General features: G+C 44.2%; 1 protein-coding gene across 1 annotated transcript in view; it reads left to right on the forward strand.

Annotated features, from left to right (window-relative positions):
- The window catches only part of adgra2 (adhesion G protein-coupled receptor A2), a 45,076-nt gene continuing 21,521 nt past the window's right edge, over positions 1-23,555 (forward strand). The window contains exons 1-2 of the mRNA XM_037097353.1: positions 1-1,008; positions 22,350-22,421. Coding sequence (XP_036953248.1) covers positions 707-1,008; positions 22,350-22,421 — 374 coding nt within the window. The 5' untranslated portion in view covers positions 1-706. The remainder of the gene's footprint in view (positions 1,009-22,349; positions 22,422-23,555) is intronic.

Genomic DNA, 23,555 nt, shown 5'->3' on the forward strand with positions numbered 1-23,555 from the left:
GGTTGTAACTAAGTGAGTTTGAGTGTGACAGAGGCAAGCAGGCAAAACCGCTAGATTTTGGGAATTACACAGGAGCCGATCCTGACCAGTTCACTTACTGTTCGAGATATATGTATATTAAAAAAAATCTTCTGCTGATTAAATTCAGCTCAAGCTGGGAGCGTGTGCGCACAGGATCGGAGGGGAAACGCAAAGGAAAACTTTTTTTTTTTTTTGCTGAGCAGCGGAACAGATGGGAAAAAGTTTGAGAATATACTTTGTCTCAACTTTCTTCCTATAGATGAGTGTGTGGCTCCGGCTGTGACTGCTCTGTCGCGAATCTCATCAACCCGGATTAACTTTTAGAGCCGGAGATAACGGGAACGAGGAACACTCCCGAGTTTCCCTAAAAGTGATGTAAGTCTCTCCAGGTAATTAACGCGCCCTCCAACTTTTTCGAGACACAGTCCTGCGCCTGTGTGAGGGTGTTGGAGACGTTTGGATGGACTCACACATCCACTCATTGGCCATCTGGACCAAAGGGAACTGTGCGCCCGGGCTGCCATGACATAACGGGACACTCTTGGAAAACCGGCGCTGAATATTCTCTGAAATGAGCGGATAATTAATTGCTGAGCGCTCATTCAAGACCTGAGAGATTATTTCGTTTCTTCTCGCCTTCTTTTACACCCCCCCACCCCCGAGAGCTTCATGGTGGAGGTATGGGATGACTGGAGGCGGGGGTGCAGCTGAGGTGAGATCCAGCCGAAGGACAATGTTTGCGCCCGGCGTTGGCATCCCTCTGCTGCCGGGGCGTCTGGTACTGATGCTGCTCCTGCTGTCCGCCTCCGAGCCGAGGTTCTCCCAGGCTTGCCCCGGCTTGCTCGCCTCCACCAGCGGCTGCAGCTGCACGGACGAGCGGTCCAAAGCGCACGGCGTCCCGGCCGTGGGGAAAAGGGTCAGCTGCAGCAAGGAGGAGCTGAGTGAACCCCCGGATGGCAGCCTGCTGCCCAACAGGACCGTTGCTCTGTGAGTTGGAACAGTCTGGCAAATTATGTGTTACCTCTGTGCTAATGATGTATGTTCTGATCACCCCGCTGCTGCCGCTGCTGCGGTGAGATCACGCTGACCTTATAACCTTACAGATTGTGCGAGGAAAACCTCGCTCCCCCCTCAGGATCCACAGTGTTTCCACGGGTGAATGTTTAGTTTGAAACATGAAGAGACAAATTGAGGGTACAGTCCTCCAGTTAAGCCCACACACACCCATGACTCCGAACCCATGACCTCAGGTTTAACTGTATTGAGGAGTAATAAAGCTCATTAGGTCAGAAGTTTACATCTTGATCCAGTTTGACTCTGTAGTGTGGAGGCCTCTGTAAAGCATTAGGAGGATCAGTGAGAGGGCAGCCATCATCTGGCCCTGCCTCTTTGACACAACTCTGTCACTTTAAATTTGAATCTGACCCAGCCAGACAGCTCTGACTTCAGCTTTCCCTTTCACCCTCCGCCTCCCCGCCCTGCACATGGTCCAGCTGACTTGCAAAACTAGAATCAAAAGGGACAGATTTTCGGTTTTCACCAGAACCGTTTGGTGAGAACCGGACTGCAATAATTCTGGACCGAGCCTGATGTTTTTTTAATTACGGAGCAGTTATTCATTTGGTCTGCTTGGACAAAACTTGAAAGGGCCACATCACGCGCCAAAACACACTATCTCCCATGATGGATGGACTACCGCTCTGTCAGTGACACATTTTTTTGGGTGGTGTTGTAAAGCAGCGAGCTCTTCACAGCTGCTCAGGCTTTCTGAAGACGCTGCTCGTTCCCACAGTGTGTTACTGTCTGTGTACTCTACACCCAGTGGGAGAAAAGCTAGCTGCACATGGGCACAGTAAAAGAACATGTTCAACTGAGGTAAAGTGAGTGGATTTATGCCCCAGGAGAGCTTAAGGCAGCCAGGAGTCAATTTATAGGTCCTTATGTTTCTTGCTTAATAAAGGCAGAATAAACATCTGGGGAACACATTGCTGGAACCCAGCGGAGGAACAAAAAAAAGTGGCTTGGGTGGCGTTGGTCGAGGTGATTGAAGACCATCCTCCATCTTAGCGTCTGCTCATAGTGGTCGTTTCTGTTCACATGTCCAGCATCCTGTGAGCAGGCAGTTCCACCGTTAATCCGCCGTTTCACCTTCACCTTTCTCGTGTCTGGAAAGCTAATTTTCCTGAAGATCTCCTCGAGCGCCCACGCTCCCGTCGTCGCTCATGACATTAGCTCCAGATGTGGAATGTGAGAAGTTGTGTTGATATTCGTGTTATTCCTGACATTCCTCAGCCCGCCCGGCGACCGCGGACAGTATCCCAGGTGCAGCAGGGGAGCTCTCCCCGTGCCCTGCGCCACCTCGGTCCCTCCCCGCGTCGGACGGGCCTGACAGCCAGCCCTCTCTCCTGGGGCAAGCCTGGAGGAATGCTCTCCTCCATGCTGAGCAGGCGAGGGCCGGAGGACACCGGGCCCAGGGCTTCCGGGGCCGGCTGCTACGTGTAATGGACAACAGCTGGCCCCTGTGAACATTCCAGCTGAGGCCCCTCAGCCTCATGGGAAATCCCAACAGGGATTTGTTTATTAAAACTATTAGTTGGCTGTTTGTTGTTCCTGCCAGCCGTAAAGAAGCAACCAGTCGCCCGGTATTATCACCTCCTCCTCCGGCTCTTGATTACATTACTGCGTCAGATTACATTCTGCACAGTTCCTGTAAACTCACGCCTATCACCAGTTTAATGATGCATCATGCTATCCTCAACCGTCCACCATTATGTCCCACTTTCCCTCTCATTCTTCATCTCCAGCTCCCCATTTCTCTCCCCTTCCCACCCCCTCTATCATGAGTTCATCCACACGCAGTAACTCTCAACCTAAATATTTAGTCGTCCTGGTAGGAAACTGCCATGTCCAAACTCCTTCCAGATGTGAGCCTGCGCAGGCTTGTGTTTAGGCCTAATTATGCACGGCTGCAGAGGAGCTGGATCTCTGGGAGAGGAAGAGGAGAAGGGGAAAAACAGATAAGAGTGTGAAAGCGGAAAGTGGCGTCGCTGAGGGGAAGGCAGGAGCGAGTGACGGAAGTCGAAGAGTGGCTCAAGTGAAGGAGAGAGCTGAGCATGAGGAGCTGAAGAAGTGGGAACAAAGAAAGAGAGCAGAGCAAGAGAGAGGATGGAGGAGGGAGAGGAGAAGCTTGGCAGGCGGTTCAGAGGGATGTGCCCCTGGAGACTGAAAACTCCCCTGCCCCTGACTAACAGATCTTCGACACTGGGGTGAGAGGGAGGAGGAGGCAGCGCTCGGCAGCCCTCAACAGCATAGCTTCACTTCACAGAGCTCCATGTCTCCATTATTATTATTAGTCTTTTCTGTGTGAAAGAGAAAGCTATTCGTTTTTTTTTTTGTTTTTTTTTTCTGTGATGAAAAAAAAAAAAAAATCTGCATCTGGACACACATGATATACATTCAGCCTAAACACACAGAGCGGTAAGTCATTCCTCCGCTCTGTGTGGTGGCAGCTGTGTTTGTTTTAATGTTTTTAATGGATAACAGACAAATGAAGAGAACGTACAGTGGCAGTTCTATGTGCGAATGTGCTGCCGTCTCCTAGCTTGCGGTTTCTACCCAAGTCAAACCGTGCTCCTCCCTCGGCGTATTTTGTTGTCATCGTCGCCGGTGACTGATGGCTTTGGCTCAGTGGGTGCCAGCTTGAATGAGTGGGCACAGATGCTCAGGGTGTGTTGGGGGTGGGGGGGGCAGCATGCACGCCCTTGGCCCTGATGCACCCTCATCCAAGACAGCTGCAGTGCAAGACAGTTGCTCCCCGCATTGGCTGCACTTGAGCCCAGTGTGTCAGTGTTGCTGGCTGGTATTCAGGGTTTAAGATAAAAATATTCCAACTAGGGCCGTAATATTTTTGTCTGCGAGGGTCACTGTTGTAAAAGAACAGTTGTCCTGGATCCAGTTTGGACTGGAGAAGTTATTATTGAGCAATGGCCAGATCTTGGTTTCAGCTTGCTCTTTTGCAGAGACTCATTCCCAGGTCATCAAAAATTCCTTGGGTTGGTTGTCGGCCCATCCCACCAACCGACTCAACAAACAAATCTTTTTTTGCAGAATCACAAAACAAAAGTTATTCGCTTTGTTGCCTCTGGGCAAACGAGAAGATTGATACTGCTCTCAATTTTCTACTTTAGAGATGAATCTACAGCTAGCAGCTGGTTAGCTTAGCCTAGCATAAAGACTGGAAACAGGAGAAAAAGCTACTCTGCTCTTTCCAGTGCTAGCAAAATCTGCGTTACCTCTAAACCCCGTTAATAAACACATTATATAACTGTTTGATACATGCGAAAACTATTGTGTGAAGTGTTTCCCATTTTTTTGAGTCTTTATAAGCTAAGCTACGCTAATCAGCTGCTAACTGTAAGCTCATACTGAATGGACAAAGCATTCAATAAAGAGTTTTGATTACCATCATATAGAAATAGTTAACTTAATACTTTGCTTTAAGTTAACTATGCTTTGCAAGCCATTTTGAAACAATTTTAAAGGTTTATAAACATTAGTTGTAACTTTAGAATGTTCATCCAAATTAAGTTTATAGAGGAACTAGGCAGTATTTATTAACCATTTCCTAAATATTATAAACATTAGTTTTTCATTTTACACACTTCCTTGTTAGGTAACAGTGAAATAACTATTAACTGAAGTGCAATTCACTTTTTAATAAGTGTTAATAAGTTTTACCACTGTTTTCTCAAAAATATCAAATTATTTATTTCACCAAAAAGTTTGTCTTGAATTTGTGTCAGTCCTGACATCAAGTTTCCATTACATTTTACAGTGGAGATTTAAATAGCTGCAGTGACTGTTACCCCACAGTGCAGTGCAATAATGCTTTTCTTCACGCAAAAACCTACAATTAATTGCTTTTAATTAAGGCTTTCTTTTTCACAGCATGCCTCATTTGGGTTACTCAAAGTAGAAACAGGCAACTTTTCCTTCCCTCTTGCGTTTCCAGGTGATATTTATTATATATTTATGGCACTGCTTGGCACGAATCAACTGGATCGCTTCATGTTTACTTAGAGAAGTAGCTACCAACAAAACAGGGCAAATCATGAGTTTATTCATTCATTTAGTCTACAAAGGACACGTCAGAGCAGATAGAAATGGTGCCAGGTGGCTAGCCCGGCCAGTCAGCCCTCATTTTCTAAGTAGATTTTCTTAGAAAATCAGCCGACCGAATAGCGTAGTGAAAGTAAATTTTATGGGGAATCCATATAAATGCTAATGGTGCAGTTGTTTGACATTTTGGGAAACACGCTTATTTGTTACTGCTCTTGATGTTTTACCCGTCTGTTTTCGGACTCGTCAAGTACTGACGCTTTGGGATGGTGGCCGACCTGACTTACAATCCCAAAGTGTCAGAACAAGATGAGTTGAGAACGAGACTCAAAAGTCAACTTTTCTTACAAATGGGACCTTTGAATAGCTCTATTCGATTTGAATGCATGTGCTTTAGAAGAGGTGGTAGACAGATTTAGTTTTGTTTTGATCACGCCAGGTTCGCTGTTTCCAGTCTTCAGCTAAAATATGCTAAGCTAACTCCTGGCTGAAGCTTTGTGTGTACCCGACCCACAGAAGAGTGGCGTCAGTCTTTCCATCTGGTGTATCTGGGAACATTGAACAACAAAATGATTCCTGAGAATGCTTTATAAGCATATCTGGCTCCAGTGTAGCGACACTTAATCTTGCCTTGATAGTGGCTGAACCAGTCTTTAGCTGGAAAGGTTCTGAGGTTGAGTGTGCTGTTTTAAAGACGCTCTTAACCTGAGCTTCGAATGACTCGTTTTTATACTCAGCCCACATTTGTCTGGTTTCTCTCTGTTCAATTGCGGTCCCATTTAGCTTACCATCGCACAGCCGGTCGTTTACTTGACTCACCTCAACAGTATCATCGATTGGCCACAGCGTGGTTCGCTTTAATCGCCATTTTATCCCGCTGAGTCACGCCGTCGGCCTCTTACTTGTGGCCTATGTGTGGACGGAAACCAAAGGGGCAGCAGATGTGTCGGTGGTGGATGTTGGGTCTGTGAGTCAGTGTGTGTTGAGACGGGAGTATGGCGATGAAGCGAACTCTAACAGTCCTCTTATCAGCGGGGAGAATTCCAACGGCAGGGAGAGTGCCGGACCCCAGGCATTCCTGCAGCGATAGGGTTTATTTATATGGGGCAAGGTGTTGAGAGGAGGGGGGAGCGGGCTCTCCTCCGCACATGTTAGGTGGGGCAGTGGTCAGCAATAAATCAAAAAAGCAAACAAAGGCCTGACACCGGATACTCTGAGATTTTTACTCAGCCGCAGCACCTGCCCATGCCACACAAGCCTCCGTTTTATTGTGCCCTCAAAGGTCGAAGTGACGCGACTCCTCCTGACACACACTCTGCCGCGCTGTAGCTGCGCCGATGATGAATGTGTCTGTCACTTATCACCTTGTTGTGTTTGTTGATTAAAAGGCTGCGATATTTCGGAAAAAAAAAAAAAAAAACCCTGGCAAAAACAGAGCGATGTGTTGTCAGGGTAATCTCATACCCCCAAGCGGCTTTTTTGTTATTTTAGTTTTTCCTTTCCCGCCGCTCTCTTCTTATCTTACTCCAAAAATGCCTGACTTTGACTTTTCTTTGCCAGCGCTAACTTCCCTCTCCCTGCGCCTGACCGCAGCGGCCCCCAAAGTTCCTGCTCTGGGTCGACAACACATGGATGCAGGCGGAGATAATGGGCGTCTACAGCAGGGAATGACTGTGGCTTCAGTGTGTGCTAGTGTGCGTTTCCGATGTGCTTTCTCCTGAGGAGTAATGCGTGACAAGAGCGCACTCACCCGTTGGATTTAAGTGTAATCTGACCACGCTTTAATAACTTTTTCATTACTCTTGTATTAGAAAGATCCAGGTTATCATCTGTAACAACATTGTCTTCATCTATGAAACATTTTCATAGTTTTTAAGAGATTTAAGACTGTACAAGAACAATAACAATATAATAATGGTGATGCAGCCTTTTTTCAATTTTAGATCAAATGAAAGAATAGGTTCTCAAAAGAGCTTTAAACAACTTTGCAGACTGATCCAAGCTCAGTAGACAAACTGTTCACAGCTTTTGAAATCTGAAGACAAATGCCCAGTCCCTCTCGACATCGGTCTGGATCTCGCTACAGCTATTGAGGCTTTAAGTCATGATGTCCACATTAGCTTGTGTCCCAGTAGCTTCTGATGTGATACCAACTAGAAGACTTGCTTTTAACATTTAAAACCTTTGAGATTTAATTAAACAAAATTAATTTGTCTACACACATACAAAACTAACTTTCCAGTGATGCGTTTGGGTGCTTTCATGACTTTCTTATGTCGAGCCGTGATGTTAAACCCAAGATGATTCTTATGTAAAATGGTGTTTGTTAGAGGCAACCATAAATATAACAAGCAATGATATTAGACTGTTTTTTTTTTTTAAAGCATACTGTCCATCTTGGGTGGCTACATTACACACCAGTTACATTACAGTGTATTGTATCAGGTTCACAAGTCCCCTCAACTGACTGATTCTGTGTGCAGTGTCGCTCTGCCGACTGTGCTCAGATTATAAAACAAACGAGATATTTGAAGAGCATCTCAACCACAAAAGAAATAGAATAGAATAAACAACAATTTATATATATGTTTAATATTTGTTTTTTTTCCGCTTGAACTATTGAACGTCATTGCGGGACAACTTTGGCCCACAGGGCCGACTCTGGGCAACCCTGATCTAAACATACAGAGAAACCACACAAAAGGTTCTCTTCCAAGGCTGGATTGTTATTTATTTGTAGTATTACAAAAAGAAACAGGATTTTGAATGAGTTTTTGTCTTTTTTCTTTATTTGTGGAACAGAACCCGAAGGTTTTGGTTTCCTTTCGGGTCACTCTGGGATATACTTAGTTTAATGTTTTGCGAAATATGCGTCATTTATGTATTTATGTTTTTGCCAAGAGTCAGATGAGAAGATAAATCCTGCTCTTAAAGTTCCAGTTTGTAAGACAGTTGATTGTTGAGCCTCATTCTCAACTTGCCAAATACTGAGGCCCTGGTTTTTCCCAGATTATCGTCGGGCTGTCCGCTGACTGAAAGCATCAGTATCTGACATGTTGGGAAAGAAACTCAACAAACTTACAAACTGGACCTTTGACCTTGATAAGAGCCGTTGGCTTAGCATTAATTCTCGAAATACTGGGAAACCAGCTCTGTCCACAGGCAACTCTACATTAAACCACAACTTGGTTGTTTTTACATTTCAGTTTGTGTATTAATTCAATCTAGAAATCTATTCCCAGTCTTCCCAGCTTAACGTTTCCTGGTTCTAGCTTCATACTAACTGCAGTTTGAAATGAGAGAGATATCAGTTCTTCTCACCTAACTCTTCACAAGACAGGAAATTCCCAAAATAGGGAATTGTGAAAGTGTATAGTGAAATGCAGTGGTGAAGTCTGGAAGGGACATTTGTTTTAGACCATCAGTTCATTTAAACGGAACTCCTTTTACAAACATCTTCAAACAAAAGTTTGGGTCAGTCCCACACAGATTTCTAGCTACCAGTTACACATTAGATGCCTTATTGACACAAAAAAATAATCTCAGAATTATTTTGTCTGTAACCAAATGTACTCACATGTCCGCTTTTAGTTTGAAGTCTATAAATATAACCCTTAGCTTTTTTTCCTCCATTATCTGCTTACGTGTAAAACAAACAACGTTACAATTTCCCCATCATCGCTCCGAACCATTTTTAATGCTGAGTATGCTTTTGCTGTAACACAGAACCACAAGATATTAAAAATCTGTCACTTCAGTTCTTTCATCCATTGCTCCTTCAGTAAATATGAGTGTGTTTATAGCCCCGCTCAAAGGGACAGAGGCAGTTGTGAAATATAGCAATAAGCTTTTATTAAAATCTTTGTTGATGGAGTAAACCGCTGGTGAGAGCTACAGCATGGATATAGATCCCTTCTGCTGGAATCAAATCATTCTTCGGAAAGTATGTTGGTCCACCATGCCTCATGATTAATCTCTGGGAAGTCACACAAACAAACTAAAAAACAAAACCTTTGCCACAGATGACTCTTAGGACACTCTGAGAGTATCTGGGGCAGAACCATTTTTCGCCGATCCTTTTGTAAAAAGGAGCCTGATTTCCCAGCAGTCTTTGCTCAGGAGCAGAAAACAGAGGCTGGTTATGAGACAGAACAATGAGACCATGTTCGCCAGGCATACACCACATTCCACTCACTGTCTGAAAGGGCTAAATTCACTAAATTGCCTCATTAAAAGTGTAAAAACACTTTAGACAGTGATTAAACTGACTGTTGTGTTCCTGCTCTGCGGCCATAAACTTTCCAATTTGGTTTGTCTTGACTTGTCTTTGACTCTAAATAATGCAATATTTATTGCAGCTTTACAGTAAAGGCACCGGTGTTTTGACTTTGTGCTCTCTGGCTGTTAATATTCATAGCAGCTACTTGTTTACATCTTTAAAGTCCACTGGTCGTCCAGCTTTTGTAAACTGTTATAGGCGGCACAAGAAGCGCACTTCACGGACGGTTCCTGTTAGCAAACCTCGATGAATTGTCTAATAAGACGGGCTCCAAGTGGGGGACCTTCCTCCCCAAAGTGGGTATTGTGTGTGTCTTCGCCTGTGTGACCGTGCACACACATGTGGGAAGGGCGTGCATGGCCACAGCTCTCAAAATAGGCTTCAGTCCTCCCCTCTCTAATTAGAGACATTTCAAAAACCCAGATTTTAATTTTAGACTAGTAGCTTTCGGACCACTTTTGCACACACACACACACACACACACACACACACACACACACACACACACACACACACACACACAGATACACACATAGAGTTAAGCATACACACTTTCCATATAAATAAATCTGATAGGTCACACACTTGTGCAGCTAAATCTGCACACACACACACACATACAGAGCCACAAACCACAAAGCCTTACTCCCTGGCCCAGCCTGGTAACCCAAGCACAATGCAGTACGCTCTATAATAAGTGGTTGCATATATCAAATGCAGGAGCTCACTCCCCACCATATCGAGCCTCGAGGCAGGAAAGTATGATAATAGCTCGAAGTAATGTAAGATTCTCTACATACTATAAATCATCCGACTCATTTATTTGCCTCTTCAACATCTGCGACAAGAATCCGTTCCACCCCTTTAATGTGGCTTCTCTCGGCCTCCTCTTCCTGTTTGATGACTGATTTGCTCAATCAGGTTTCGCAAAAAATGATTCCACCAAAAAATATTTTGCATGCAATTACATGGATGCTCCTTTCCATGACAGGCGGTGAATGGAGGCTCGTAGCTTGGCAGCATTCCCTAGTGGCTGCTACAGGCCCTCCGGTGGGTCAGGCACAATGGGCACATTCACATCTTGACATGCATTTGCTGCTAAAGTGCCCGTTGTGCTCGAGGGCATTTAGTCTCTCTGTTGCATTCAGTGGCGTGACTCTCAGAGGACAGGATCAGGGTGCAAGGGGCTCCTGGGACCGCTGGCTTAGGTGGCTCGCTGTCTTTTTACGACGAAAGGGTTAAGCTATTTGGATGGACCCAGGCGCTGAATAGTCAGCACAGTCTGGAGGCCTCTTATAAAGTACTTATTGTAACAAAGATGACACAGCCAGCTCCCAGTCTGAGAGATCTCTCTGCTCATGCTCTCTTTTATTCCTCCTCCCTCAACCGCCCTCTTCTTGTCTCCGCAAAAGTGTCCATTAGCAGGAGAGGGACTGAGGGATGAGGCTCTCAAAGCCAACATGTCAAAAGTGACGCATGTGCAAACAGTCACCATAAACTTCAGTGAACTGGATCATTTCATACCATAAAAAGAGTAATGATAATCTTGATGTTTCGCGTCTTGCAGAGCCAGCACAGTAGCAAATCTATAATACGCAATCCAAACACAATCAAACCATCCGCACCACATTCGTTATATATGGGGTTGGGTGACACGGACCGGCCAATATGAAACTTTTATAGGTTTTTTTTGTGTTTTTTTTTCCACAGCCCGCTTACTCACATTTACTGAAATGACAATTTGCTTCCCCAAAACTATAAACACACGCAAAAAAAAAGCCACACTTAGTCTGGCCAAACCTCAGACATTGGAGACTAAATTAAACACTTTATTCCAAACATGTTATCTTCCATCTAAATTAAACTGCGGATTACTTCTTGCCTCGGGATGACAGACGGAAGCTGCCAAACACACAAATGCCACAGAAATAAGTTGAAAACTACAATCGTGGATCAGGACACAGGCAACAAGTTCAGACAACAAAAACCAGTTTCCCTCTATCTATTCACATTTAACAGTTTCACACAACCTGCTGTTATTGCAGTAGGGTTTTGTAAGAACTGCTATTATTTGGTTGCTTTTAACTTAGCGGCAACATGAGCAGCAGCGTATGAGACTTTGTCACGGACAGAGCGAGAGACTTGTTTTTATCATCGTTCCTGCTGTTTACACAGTCAAGACAGAGACATGCATTCCACAGTAGTGGACTTGAAAAGTTGGCAAAGCAGAAAATACACACCATAATAGCCTGTCCCCTGTCCTTACTTGGACATCTTTTGTGCATTTGCCTTGAAACATTAACCGAGCAATGTAAGACAGTATTCGACAGAGACAAATAATAACATGACGATGAATGGAATAACTTTTCAACACAGAGAACACATGAGAACGTGACTGTGCCACTGCCTTAATGTGTGTTGTCTCACTGACAACACTACAACATAACTGCAAACATATTAAGCTTTGTCAGGGACAGAATGATCATTTGGCATTTTAATGTTACCCCCCGGTGTTTACGCAGTCCGAGGCAGAGACAGTTGCTCTGTAGTTGTAGACTAGAAAAAACTGGAGAAACTGAAAAAAAAAAAGACTTAAATGACTATTTTGTCCAAAATCTGAGTAAACACACCACAATAACTTTTGTCTTTAATTTTCCTCATCATCGTGTCCTTGCTTGAAAAATCTCTTGTAAACATCAACAGTGACCGTTCACAACACAAAAGTCCAGAGCGCTCAACACGGCCACATGAAACAGAAAGTAAATAAAACAAGCGACATGCCATAAAAAAATAAACACAAAACACAAGTATCATAAAGCAAAGAAAATCACCGGAAATTGATTTTAATCAAGTGCTACATTTAACGAGGGAACCCAGAATAACTGAGCACAGACTCCGTGGCTTGATGAGTAATACAGGAATTCATTGACTCCCCTCAGTCCATACCTCTCCACTTAACCCTCGTAAGTGGGGCTCCGACTGACGAAGGTGGAGGGAGAATGGAGGATGGCTGAGCCGAGGTGGACGGGGAGTAACAGCAGAGACGCAGGCAGGCAGGGCAGGACTTGATGTGCTATCGCTGAGCGTGACTGGCAGCAGTGAGGGTCATGATCCAGACAAGCTGAAGCAACAAAGTGGCGATGAGTGGCCGAATGACCAGGGATGAAGAAGTGCTGCTAGAATGATGCGCTGATGGATGGCAGGTGTAGCAGCCAGGCCAGATGCAGGCGATCAGGTACTCAGTCTCATAAACACAGACAGACCATGGAGGGAAGGAAACGGCAGGGAAAGGGGAGAAACACTAGAAACGCAGGGAAGGGCTGAGGTTCTGGCACCAACAGTATCATCAAGTGGGTTTTCAAAAGCGATTTGAAAGACGAGAGTGAGTTTGCAGCGCTGTCTGTCACCTTTTCACATTGTTGTAGAGACCCTGGAACAACAAGGATAAATGAATCTGGCGACTAACTAACCTCAGATGAGGCCTCTCGGGGCTTCATAAGTAATTAATACAATCTGAGAATTAATTCTAAAAGCGACAGGTCACTTTGTAGTAATAATACATTTACCTTATGTAGCTTTTTTCAAGATTCTCAGAGACGCTTCGCAATAGAAACAAACACACAAACCCAGGTGTCAGTGTTCTGAGTCACAGTGCTGGCAGCAGACTGTTGGACGAGCTGGAGGCCGTGGGTTGCTTTACTAATGCCAGAGAGGAAGGAATTACGACTAGTTATGAAGGCACGAATAACAGTTTCCAGATGGTTTGTTCCAAAGAAAAATAATGATTTATTTATAATAGTAACACACTTTTTTTACAACAAGTTTTACAACAAGGTAACAACAGCATCAGCAGTGAAGGTTTCCCTCTGTGTTTAGGTGCGCTGGCTTCTGGAGGTTTTTAAGTGAAGTCTCATTTTGACACGCTACAGTATGTAAAGCACAGGTGTAATTATTAAAATCAGTGATGGCTAAATTACCTTTAGCTGCTTCAGTGTCAGGGTCCTGGTAGAAAAAAAATCTGGACTGTGTACAAAGGCATCCACTAATGAGCCCCTGCTCACATCCTCGGCTAATTTTCTTTCTCTCCCCAGTCCTGCTCCTGGTATTTTATCGTACTGGTTCACTGTCACACTCTCACACTCTGGCTTACTGGGACACCTAAATAAAACAGATCCATCATTAATGGGCTAAAAGTCTTGTCTTTACAGATCGCAAAATCGTTTAATGAAAGGTATGCACCGTATAACTGCAAATGTACTGTATGTACCAGTTAGTCTCTCTCACACACACACACACACACACGTACACACATCCTGTGACATGTCATGACCCAGAATTCTCGGCCACTAATGAAGCACTGCGCCAATTACTGCTGCAGGTTTGTCGCCACAGGAGCCCCAACTCAGCAAGGGGTGTGTGTGTGTGTGTGTGTGTGTGTGTGTGTGTGTGTATTTTCATGTGTGTGTCTTAATGTACACTAAGTGACAATAGACTGCTGACTTCAAAGAAGTTGAATGCAGTTGATTTCCTGCCTCGGCCTGAAAACCTTTTATATAGCTGGACACACTAATGTGTTCATGTTGATGCCAGTTCAGCTGTAGATCTTGGAGGCAAATATTATACTTTTCCTCAACTACATTTGTCTGTTACTTGTTACTTTTCTGTTCAGGACAACTTGACGTATTACAGATAAGTGGTTCACATGGGATAGCAACGTATGATGAACTTTACAGTACATATAGTACATGAAGTATATTTGGGTGAGGTTATGAATACAGGAGTTGAAGGAGTAGTGGGGTATTTTCACAGTTTAGTATTACTTTTACTTTATTAAAGGATCAGATTACTTTTCACACTGCTGACAGCCAGAAGCTTGTTAAGGACTGCAAACAGTGGGAACAGTTTGCCTGGCTCTGTCCGAATGTAACGAAATCCACCCGGCAGCACCTCTGAAGCTCACTAATTGACATGTTGTGTCGCTTGTTTAATCCATGGAAAAGTGTAGAAACAATAGTGTGTGTGGTTTTATGGGAGGTTATGTGTCTTGGACTTTTTTATACTAAACTAACAGGCTTAAATTTAACGGGCAGATAATACTGGAGTGTGTTCTTCTCATCCAACTCTTGGCAGGCAGTGAATAGGCACATTCTACAGAATGAGTCTATTCCTTTAACTCATTTATAAACAGTGTGTAATGTTTCATGCAACACAGGTATTATCATATTATGCCCTCTCTGATGTCATAACTGGCTCTCTGATTGAGGCCCAGCAGCTCCTTGTCCTCAAGGTTAAACTGCAGTATAACATCGTTCTCCTGTAATGGCCTCTGAGCTATTGGACCTGGCATTTGGACGTAGAAAGCGGTCTCAGAAAACCTTGTAACAGCCAAATTAAGTAATACATGTTTTTAATCCATCTTTCGGTGTAACCACAATATTTTGTTGATCCACTACGTCTGTCCTCATTACTGCGTGTGTGATGTGTATGTGAAGAGAAATGCTGCCACGTCCACTTAGCGCGCCTCCGTGTACTGCCAATACTCTTGAAATGCAGCTCTGGCAAGCAGAGGCGTCTCGAATGGAAAGCAAAGAGGGAAAATGCAGTAAAAAGAAAATGTTGAAGGTTTTGTATAGAATGTTCACAGCTGTAACGTACACAGTTAAAAGTGCTCACACAAAGCCGGGCTGTGAGTGTAAAAGTGGATAATTGCAGACCATTGCTTTCAGCAGAATTTAATTACCTCTAAGGAAAACTCCCTCAAGGCTGAATTATTATTTCTAATTCATATGAACTTCGGTACTGCTGTGACACAGACCGGCGTGTGCGTTATCGAGTCAGCATGCTAATTAAACTGGGCTTAATTCAATAATGACGCTCTGAGACTCTCATTGAAAATCACCCTCATTATCTGGCTCCCATTGGTCTGTGAATTAGGACTGGATTTATGGCAAGTTACCAATCCCTTTCAAGGGTTCTTGCCTTTCACCTCGCGTGTGGTCCTCGAGGGTAAGAGACCTATCCAGAGTTAAATGATGTTTACACAGTGGCCCCCGTTGTGTTGTTTTGACTCTCTTTATTACGCTGAACCTGCGTCTCTCTGTCTCTGCTGGCCTCGGAGCGCTCGATCAACGCCCGGGGTGGGACGGGCGGCGGAGCGTCTAATCAGAGCTCTTGTCTTCACATGGAGACCGGTCGCACCGCAGCAGCTCCAGCTGTTCTGCCGGTCACGCTACATAAATGCGCCATGTTCAAAATGAAAGAAAATATCAGCATTATTCAGAGATCGTAAAGGGTAATACATAGGTAATGAGAGCAGGCAGCTTAGCCTGCAGATGAATTCTTATTAAATATAAATCCCTCCTTAAGACTCTCATTGTGTTTGTGGTTGGCTGTGGAGGCCTGCAGCTACATAGAGATCACTGTCCAGGATGCTTGAATATTTAGAAGGCAACAGGGGCCAGTGGGAGTCAGCACTTTTTACTCAATGCATCTCATTCACGTCCGGGACTAAATGCCAAACCAGGATGGAGCATTTCCTGTTTATGATTCCCATGAAGTTTAAAATGTGTCTGTTGGGGAGACTGTGTGAAGGGTGCAAAGATATCGACACCAAACCTTCAGTGGTAACCGACTGCAAAGCAGGACTTCCTGTTGAGTTTGGGTTTCTGGCTGCGGTTGGGACAGAATGGGTTTTCCGTGGCCGTCCCTCCGCACCAGGTTGCGATCTGGGGAGCTGAAAGGGCTCCGTTCAGCTGCTGCACACCACACACAGGCCTTCACAGCTCCACCACACAGACCATTCCTCAGCGAAATGATCGGTTGACAGTGACCCCGAAACCAAAAGCAGCTGTAGAAATCACGCAGACAGTTCTAGTTTACAGCGCACACAGGTAAACACAGACATATGTGAACACACACACACACGCACACGCACACACACATACACACACTACAGTAGGCCTTCAGGCAGTATGTTGCAGTGAGACAACCTTCAAGTCAGGAGTCAGGGGGGAGAGCGGAAGTAAATCAGTGAGCACATACGATTGCGACATGCTGTCATGCCCCTGTGTGGCCCTCAAAGGCTTTGTGGGTTTAGGAAGCAAATTGAGCAAACCAACAAAGTGAGTGGCACGGTGCAGGGAGGAGCCACTGCGGTTTACTAGACAAGACTCTCAAGCACACCAGTGGTAGTCTTCATTTGGGCATTAATGAATGGAAATTACCACAAAAAACAACTGGTTTTGATACAATATGTATTCTGTGCAACTAATGCTTGACAAAAAGTTTGCTTTGACACCAAGACGTCTGTTTGGAGAGCCCTCTGCCAACATCTGGCTCAAGGTGATGGAGGGGATTTTCCATTCTTTTATAAGCAATAAACAATATTCCATAGTATCAACTTTTACAACTTTACCCTCAATTTTCTCAAGATAGGTTGTTTTTTTCTACCCTGACCCCTTTCACTGTACCAGATTACCTTCAGCTGAATCAGGTTAATGCTGGCCTGACGGAGTATTTTTAAGGTTCTTATCTATTTCACATGTTTTCTATTCATAACCTTTCTACAGAGACCAGAATTATCCAAGAAACATGCTGGAGAACTGAAGTAACTAACTGAAGTCAGCTTATTATGGAAAATGTGACCCTTCTTTAGTAAAAAAAAATATATTATCATACGCTAATCCTCATGATTTGGTCGAGAAATTGCCAGGTCTTATTTAGAACAGAATCTTGCCCAAGTGAACAGTGAATTCATTTTATTTTATTTTATTTATTTATTTTTTTGTATACGGGGCAAATTCTCAACAAAAGTTATCTCATGACAGTATATTCCTTAACTGCTTCATTTACACGGACTGAACATTGCCCCTCATGGCCAAGCACTTTGTTGAATGTGGCAATAGTCTACACATTGTAATCAGTTCTACACATCTATCAACCGGGCAGCCCACAGCCTGATTCAGGTGGCATGTATGCTGCTTCTCTCTACGCAGACCACCATCGAGCTCCTGTCAAAATGCTAAATGTGAGGGCGGGACAGCGTCGCACTTAAAAAATCTGAGCACAAACAATCACAGTGTTTGTTTATGTTGTGGCTCTGGGATTCCTGAATCACGCCCCAATTTCACTGCACTGTTTAACACTGTCATTTCAAACTGTTGGGCCACAGACCGAAGAAAATGACTGCTCGAGTTTACCCGAAACTACCGCTGGTCCAAGACGTCAAGGACGCTATCAGAGCAGCTCAGCACACGAAGTGGAACAGCAGAAACGTGAATTGTTTTTTTTTACCACGTCTCGAAATCTACATACACATGTCTGTGTACTCAATTCAGACTTGTAGTCAGCAGGCAACACGGCAGAAGTGAAGCGCTGGTTCATATACTGTATGTGCTCTCCATGTGTGCTGCGGTTTCACTGACCCTATTTAACCCCTCTACTCCGAGTGCGCCACACAAGAGAAGGTCTGGTGTCTGTGCTTCTGTTTGACCCGCCTCTTTGCATGTGACCTCCCGCCTTTTGATCTTCATGTAAATGAATTAGATGAAACGGGTGGATGGGATCCCGGAGCCTGACATGTGGCCCTGGTTTCTTCGACGGATTCAATTAGCCCATCTGATCTCTCAGAGGCCTTTGTGGTCTGAAAGGGTTAAGTGAATGAGAGATACCATCCACAGTCTGGACCGAGTTATGACAGTGTCGTGCCATGTACAGGGTATTGCTCTTGAGGGCCGATTAGCCGAATCTGATCTGTCGCTTAGGGAAGAGACGCCGCTCGTGTACGCTTCAGGCTTTGGTAGCTGAGCAGACGTTAGTCCTCCGAGCGGCGTGATTAAGAAGCTACTCATCTTCTTTGCTTGTAAAACTCTGTTAACCTTTGCATACTCAGGTGATGAAGGGATGCACTCTCATGCGCCTCCGCTGTCACCTGCCTCCAGACACTCCTCCATCTGTCTGCTGCCTGGCCAGGAAGTGCTCTCTCTGCAACCCCTGACCCCTCAAACCGAGTTCTGAATAAACAGCTAATTGGCTGGGTTTCCTGTTTAGCCTGATGGGAACGCAGACTATTTCTGTCTGTTTACAGAGTTCTGCCTCTCTCTCTTTCTCAGAGTTGTACTCTCTGTATTGTTTATGAAAGAACAATGTCCTTCAATCACTACAACTGCGCTCCAAACATCAGGCTTCGGGGATTACACAGTAGTGACCAGCCTCTGCAATTCCCTTGCGTTCCTGGAAGTCTTTTGTTGTCTGTGGGAGGGTTTCAGTTAGCTCATTTTGTGGCATTTGTTTATTTGTGAAAGTGAGCTTTCATGTCCCGGTGTACAGAACAGCAAGATAATTAAAATATTGTGTGCTGAAATGTCTTCACTTGAGACAAACAAGGGTTATTGTGATAGGGGGCCACATGTGAACTTCATCTTTTTCCAAACATGCGTGCAAACAACACGCAAATAAACACATCTGCGTGTCTGTATTTGTTGGTTATGTGTTTTGTGTGCATAGACAGCACGTTGGTATCAAGCACGCTCAAGAATCGCGCACACACACGCAAAGCCAACTACGTGCGCTGCGCTTTTTCTTTTTTGCATAATAAGCTTCGTCGAAAAGGAACTATCTGTATCTAAACTGCCTGCGTTGAATTAAATGGATTGCGTTTTTGCCAGATGTGACTTTCTCCTCTCCTATCTGTATTGAATTATTCAGGCAGTTCCGGATCTTCTGTAGCTTTCATCTGAGGCCTGCATCCAGTTATCGGAGAGATACTGTGCCCAGAGTCAAGTGAGAGACCTAAAGGTTCAGGAGTCGTAGGTTCAAACTCAGGCTACGCCACATGAGGACTGGCTCTGCTCGCGTCTATACAAAGTCTCCACATAATGGTTTTGATTTATTTTGAAGATTGAGCGTTAATTTGTGAACATGACATGCTTATTATTTTTTTTTTCCAAAGCTGGAAGAAAGACTGGGATGATGTCAATTTCTAGACTTCTAAACTGAATGTGGATTTTGTGTAATTTGACTGATACAGCATATTTTCAAAACCCTTAAAATAAAGATGATTTTTGGTTTAAACGCTTAGTAAAACAGTCATTAACGGTGGTGCAGCTCTCGTCTCTAAATACGTCTCTCTGGTTTTCTTTTGGTAGATAATTGTAGGAGGATATTGGTTGAGGTGTAACTGGAGCAGAAGATGATTCTCTTTCCATCCTTTGCGTTTCTTTTATTTTGCTTCTTGAATGGATAACTTCTCCCTTTCACCCTGGTATTGTGGCTCTCGGTGAAGTAACCGAAGTGAAGGAGTGAGTCAGACTGGTTTGTCCCTGTGTACCAAGACTGGATGATTAAATCTGGTCATTAAGTGAGCTGGAAGGTGCAGAGCTGAAGGCAGTGTTTTTATTGATGTGGCAGGAAACAGGGGGGGCTGACTGCTGCCGCTGCTGCTGAATGTGTAAATCTTGCAGACTGTTCACATGCCGCTCCTACTTTTAAAAGCGCTCACACAGCTCCACTCTCTCGATTGAGAACACACTTAATGTCGCAAACAGCCCATTAAGCACCATGTGGTAGGGGCGAGGATGATGTGAAACTGAAGGGTGTGTTAATGATGGTGGGCTGTCGCCAGAGCAGAGCCCCCGCAGCACTCTGAGCTCCTGCTGAGGGGACCAGGCCAGAAGCAATAGCAAAGGGGATCCCGATCTTGGTTGAGTACTTTGAAAGTCAACACTGACTTGAAGCTCGAGACAGGATGCCACTCGCTTTTTAAAATATCTGAGCAAAACCACAGTCTTCCCCTCGCTGTTCCCCAAGTGCTTTAGCAGCCTAAATTTGGGATTCACAATCCAAACCCCAGACTCAGTGGTGTCAAAGATTTGTGCTTTGTGGGCTCAATGACCTCCTCCATTAAACTTCCGTGTACTCACACTTCCTCAAAAGAAATAAATTGGCAATGACAATCTAGGCTGATATTTGGCAGAGCACATCACTATGCAGTTTGAAGCTATTATGTAGGAGGGCTTGCACAATATGTGAGGACAATCTGCACTGTGCAATAACATTGTTCAAGACTGCGATGGCTTTATGACTCGCTGTGAATGTATTGTTCTAATGTGTAAGTGCCTTTGTTAGCTCCTTACCCCAATTAATCTGAGGTTGTCTGATGGCTAGTTGGGGCTTCATCTAACTGGCTGAATGATGTTGATGCATGGCCCATGTCAACCATATCACCGGCATAAATGTTGGCAATGTACATTTCTGCAAACCGTGGATATGTCGAAAGTTTACTTTTCTTTAGATTATAAATTTTATCTTGTGACAACTCCATGTTGTGCTGTGGTAAGGTTAAGGCACAAAAAACACTTGTTTGAGGATTGGAAAACAGCATGTTTGGCTTAAAATGCATGTTGTTCTCACCACAAACAAGGCTAGAGATGCCCCAGGGTCTTGTCAAAAACAAAGGGGTTTGATGCAACAACCATGGCTGGAGATGTCCCAACATTCCTTCAAAATGTCGTTAAAAATGTCCAGCAGTATCGCACATAACAATATTTCAAAACGCAGTCATGAACTCTGGTCACTTGCTTGGCAGCCTTCTTTCCTGTAACCTGTCCCCTCCAACACTTGATACGAAAGTCGGGGTATGTAATGTGACAATAACCACTGATATGTTGCAACGTCTATTTTGGTTCAATTTAAAAATCTCGCAACAGTGCTGTGATTTTTCTCAGACGGGGTTTAGGCACATGTTTTGGCTTAAGCTGCCTGTTGTGGTCACCAAAAACAAGACCAGAGATGTCCCCACATTCCACCAAAATGTAATTTTTTTATTGCCACAAACACAGCTAGAAATTGTTCAGCTAGAAAGCATTCTGCTTATAAATACACAGCGGCTTCACACATAAAAATGTTGAAACACAGTCTTGAACTGAGGTCACTGGCTTGGTAGCCTTTTCGCCTACTACTCCACCACCACTGGCTCCAGTGCCTGACATGAAAGTCAAGTCACATGTATGTAATGTGAAAATAACCACAGGCAACTTTATATTTCTTTAGGTTTAAGTGTTAATATTGATCTTGCGACAATTTGCTTTTACCCTGGTTGGGTTTAGACACAGTAACCACTTGATAAGGGTTAGGAAAAGCAACAACAACATCTTTTTCACTTCAAATATCCGTTTTGATGCCACAAAACGTGGCTGGAGATGTTCTGACATTCCACAATAAAAAATCCTTTTTTTGTCACTGCAACCACAGCTAGAAACTGTCCTGAGGTCTCCTTAAAGTACCCAGTAGTTTTACACTTACAAATGTTGAAACCCATTCTTCAACCACGGTCACTGGCTTGGCAGTAAATACAAACCACTGGCTGGCTGTAGCTTAGCATAGAGACATGATACACAAAAGAGTCAAACCATTCTCATATGCAAAGGTCTATCTTGAATCAGAGCAAAGTGATTACTCTAAATAACCATGTCCCACGATCCCCTGTCGGCTGAAGCAGCTCAGCCTCACTTCCAGTGTGTCCTGTTGCCCCCTGCCCTCTGGTCTGATAAGAGCCCTATGAGCCAAGTGATTCGCCGGCAGGGAAGAGGCTAATTAACATGGTCCGTGCCGTCATTCGTTTGATGTGGGAAGACATCCTTTTGATGTAGAAATGTATGCAAAATGATTATCAAGATCACAGCTTCCTCGCTAATCTCGATGTCCGAGTCTGTTCTTTATCATTAATTGGAAACATCTTAGGATAATATTTCTGGTCAGGCTAATCTCGCAGCTCCAAGTGGACATTTCACTTGGCTCTCATCCTTCTCTTGTGACCCCTTTAGTAAAACCCGAACTCTCCAAAGCTGCCGTCCAAGATAGTGATTTATCGTGTTCTAGTTTATTTTCACTGGCATATCTTTAACAATACTGTTTTGTTGTTTTCTTTTAACAGGATACTGAGCCACAACAAAATCCGAGTTCTGAGAAACGGCTCTTTCTTTGGACTTAACGCTTTGGAAAAACTGTGAGTAGCCTGCTGTTTATCTAGCAGTATTTCACTTCTGTAGATGCTACAATGTCATGTGTATTGTTTACATGAGATATAGTGTATGCATCCATGTAGGAGCTGTTATTTTGGCTGGCCTCAGGGCCTCTGTGGAGAATTACAGACACGGTGTTAGTGGGATCTGAGCTGATCTGTGCGCTTTTATCCAGTGATGGGCTTCGTTCCAACAGGGAGGATGATACACTCAGACTGGCTATCACGGAGTTTAGTTATGCTGAAAAGTTCACATTATTACACTTTAGTCCTTCATTATCAGGTAAGCCCCACTCCAAAAGATAAGGGAGATCCCTGGGAGGGAGGGCGTGTTGGCAGCTTGGCCTGTGGTTCACAGACAGTCTGGCCCTCCTCAGTAGCATCGTAATCTCTCTGAATGGGGTGTGAGACAGATGATGGACAGGATAACTCCTGGGGAAATATAACTGAATGGCAGTACTGGTTACCATACTGGTGCCTATGAATAGCTCTTTGCCCTACCTCTCCTCTACGATCAGTCTGTTGGTTGGTCTGTTCACTACTGAAATATCTCGACATGTCTTGGATTGGTTGCTGTGAAATTAGCTTCAGGTATTCACGGTCTTCAGATGATGAACCCTACTGACTTCTGTGATCCCCTGACTAATCCTCTAGTGCTTACATGAAGTTGACATTACAATCAGGATTAATAGAGTGCTACAGGAAGGATTCCCAAATCTGGCTCCCTCAGCTTGTATAATATAGTATAGTTTTTTTGGGTTTTTTTTTTTAACCTCAGACGAAGAAGTTGTATTTTCACTGTTTGGCTATTTATTTGTTGATTGGTTGGTTTGTCGGCAGTCTTGCGCAAAAACCACTTGATGGATTTTCGCAAAACCTGGATTGAGGATGGGTCTCGGCCTAGAATAGAGCCCCGTCACTTTTGGTGTATCTGGATATACTGCATCTTAAAGAATGTGGTTGCTAAATCAGACTACAGAGGTTTGAATGTCGTGGACCTTGAAAGTCAAGACACCCAAAATCATATACTCATGCCAATAGTGGCTACTAGCAGTACTAATGCTAATAAGCAAATTTTAGCATGCTAGTGTAACCGATGGTGACTGACATTGCGTGTGT

The sequence above is a fragment of the Acanthopagrus latus genome, chromosome 5, assembly GCF_904848185.1.
Source record: "Acanthopagrus latus isolate v.2019 chromosome 5, fAcaLat1.1, whole genome shotgun sequence".
NCBI lineage: Eukaryota > Metazoa > Chordata > Actinopteri > Spariformes > Sparidae > Acanthopagrus > Acanthopagrus latus.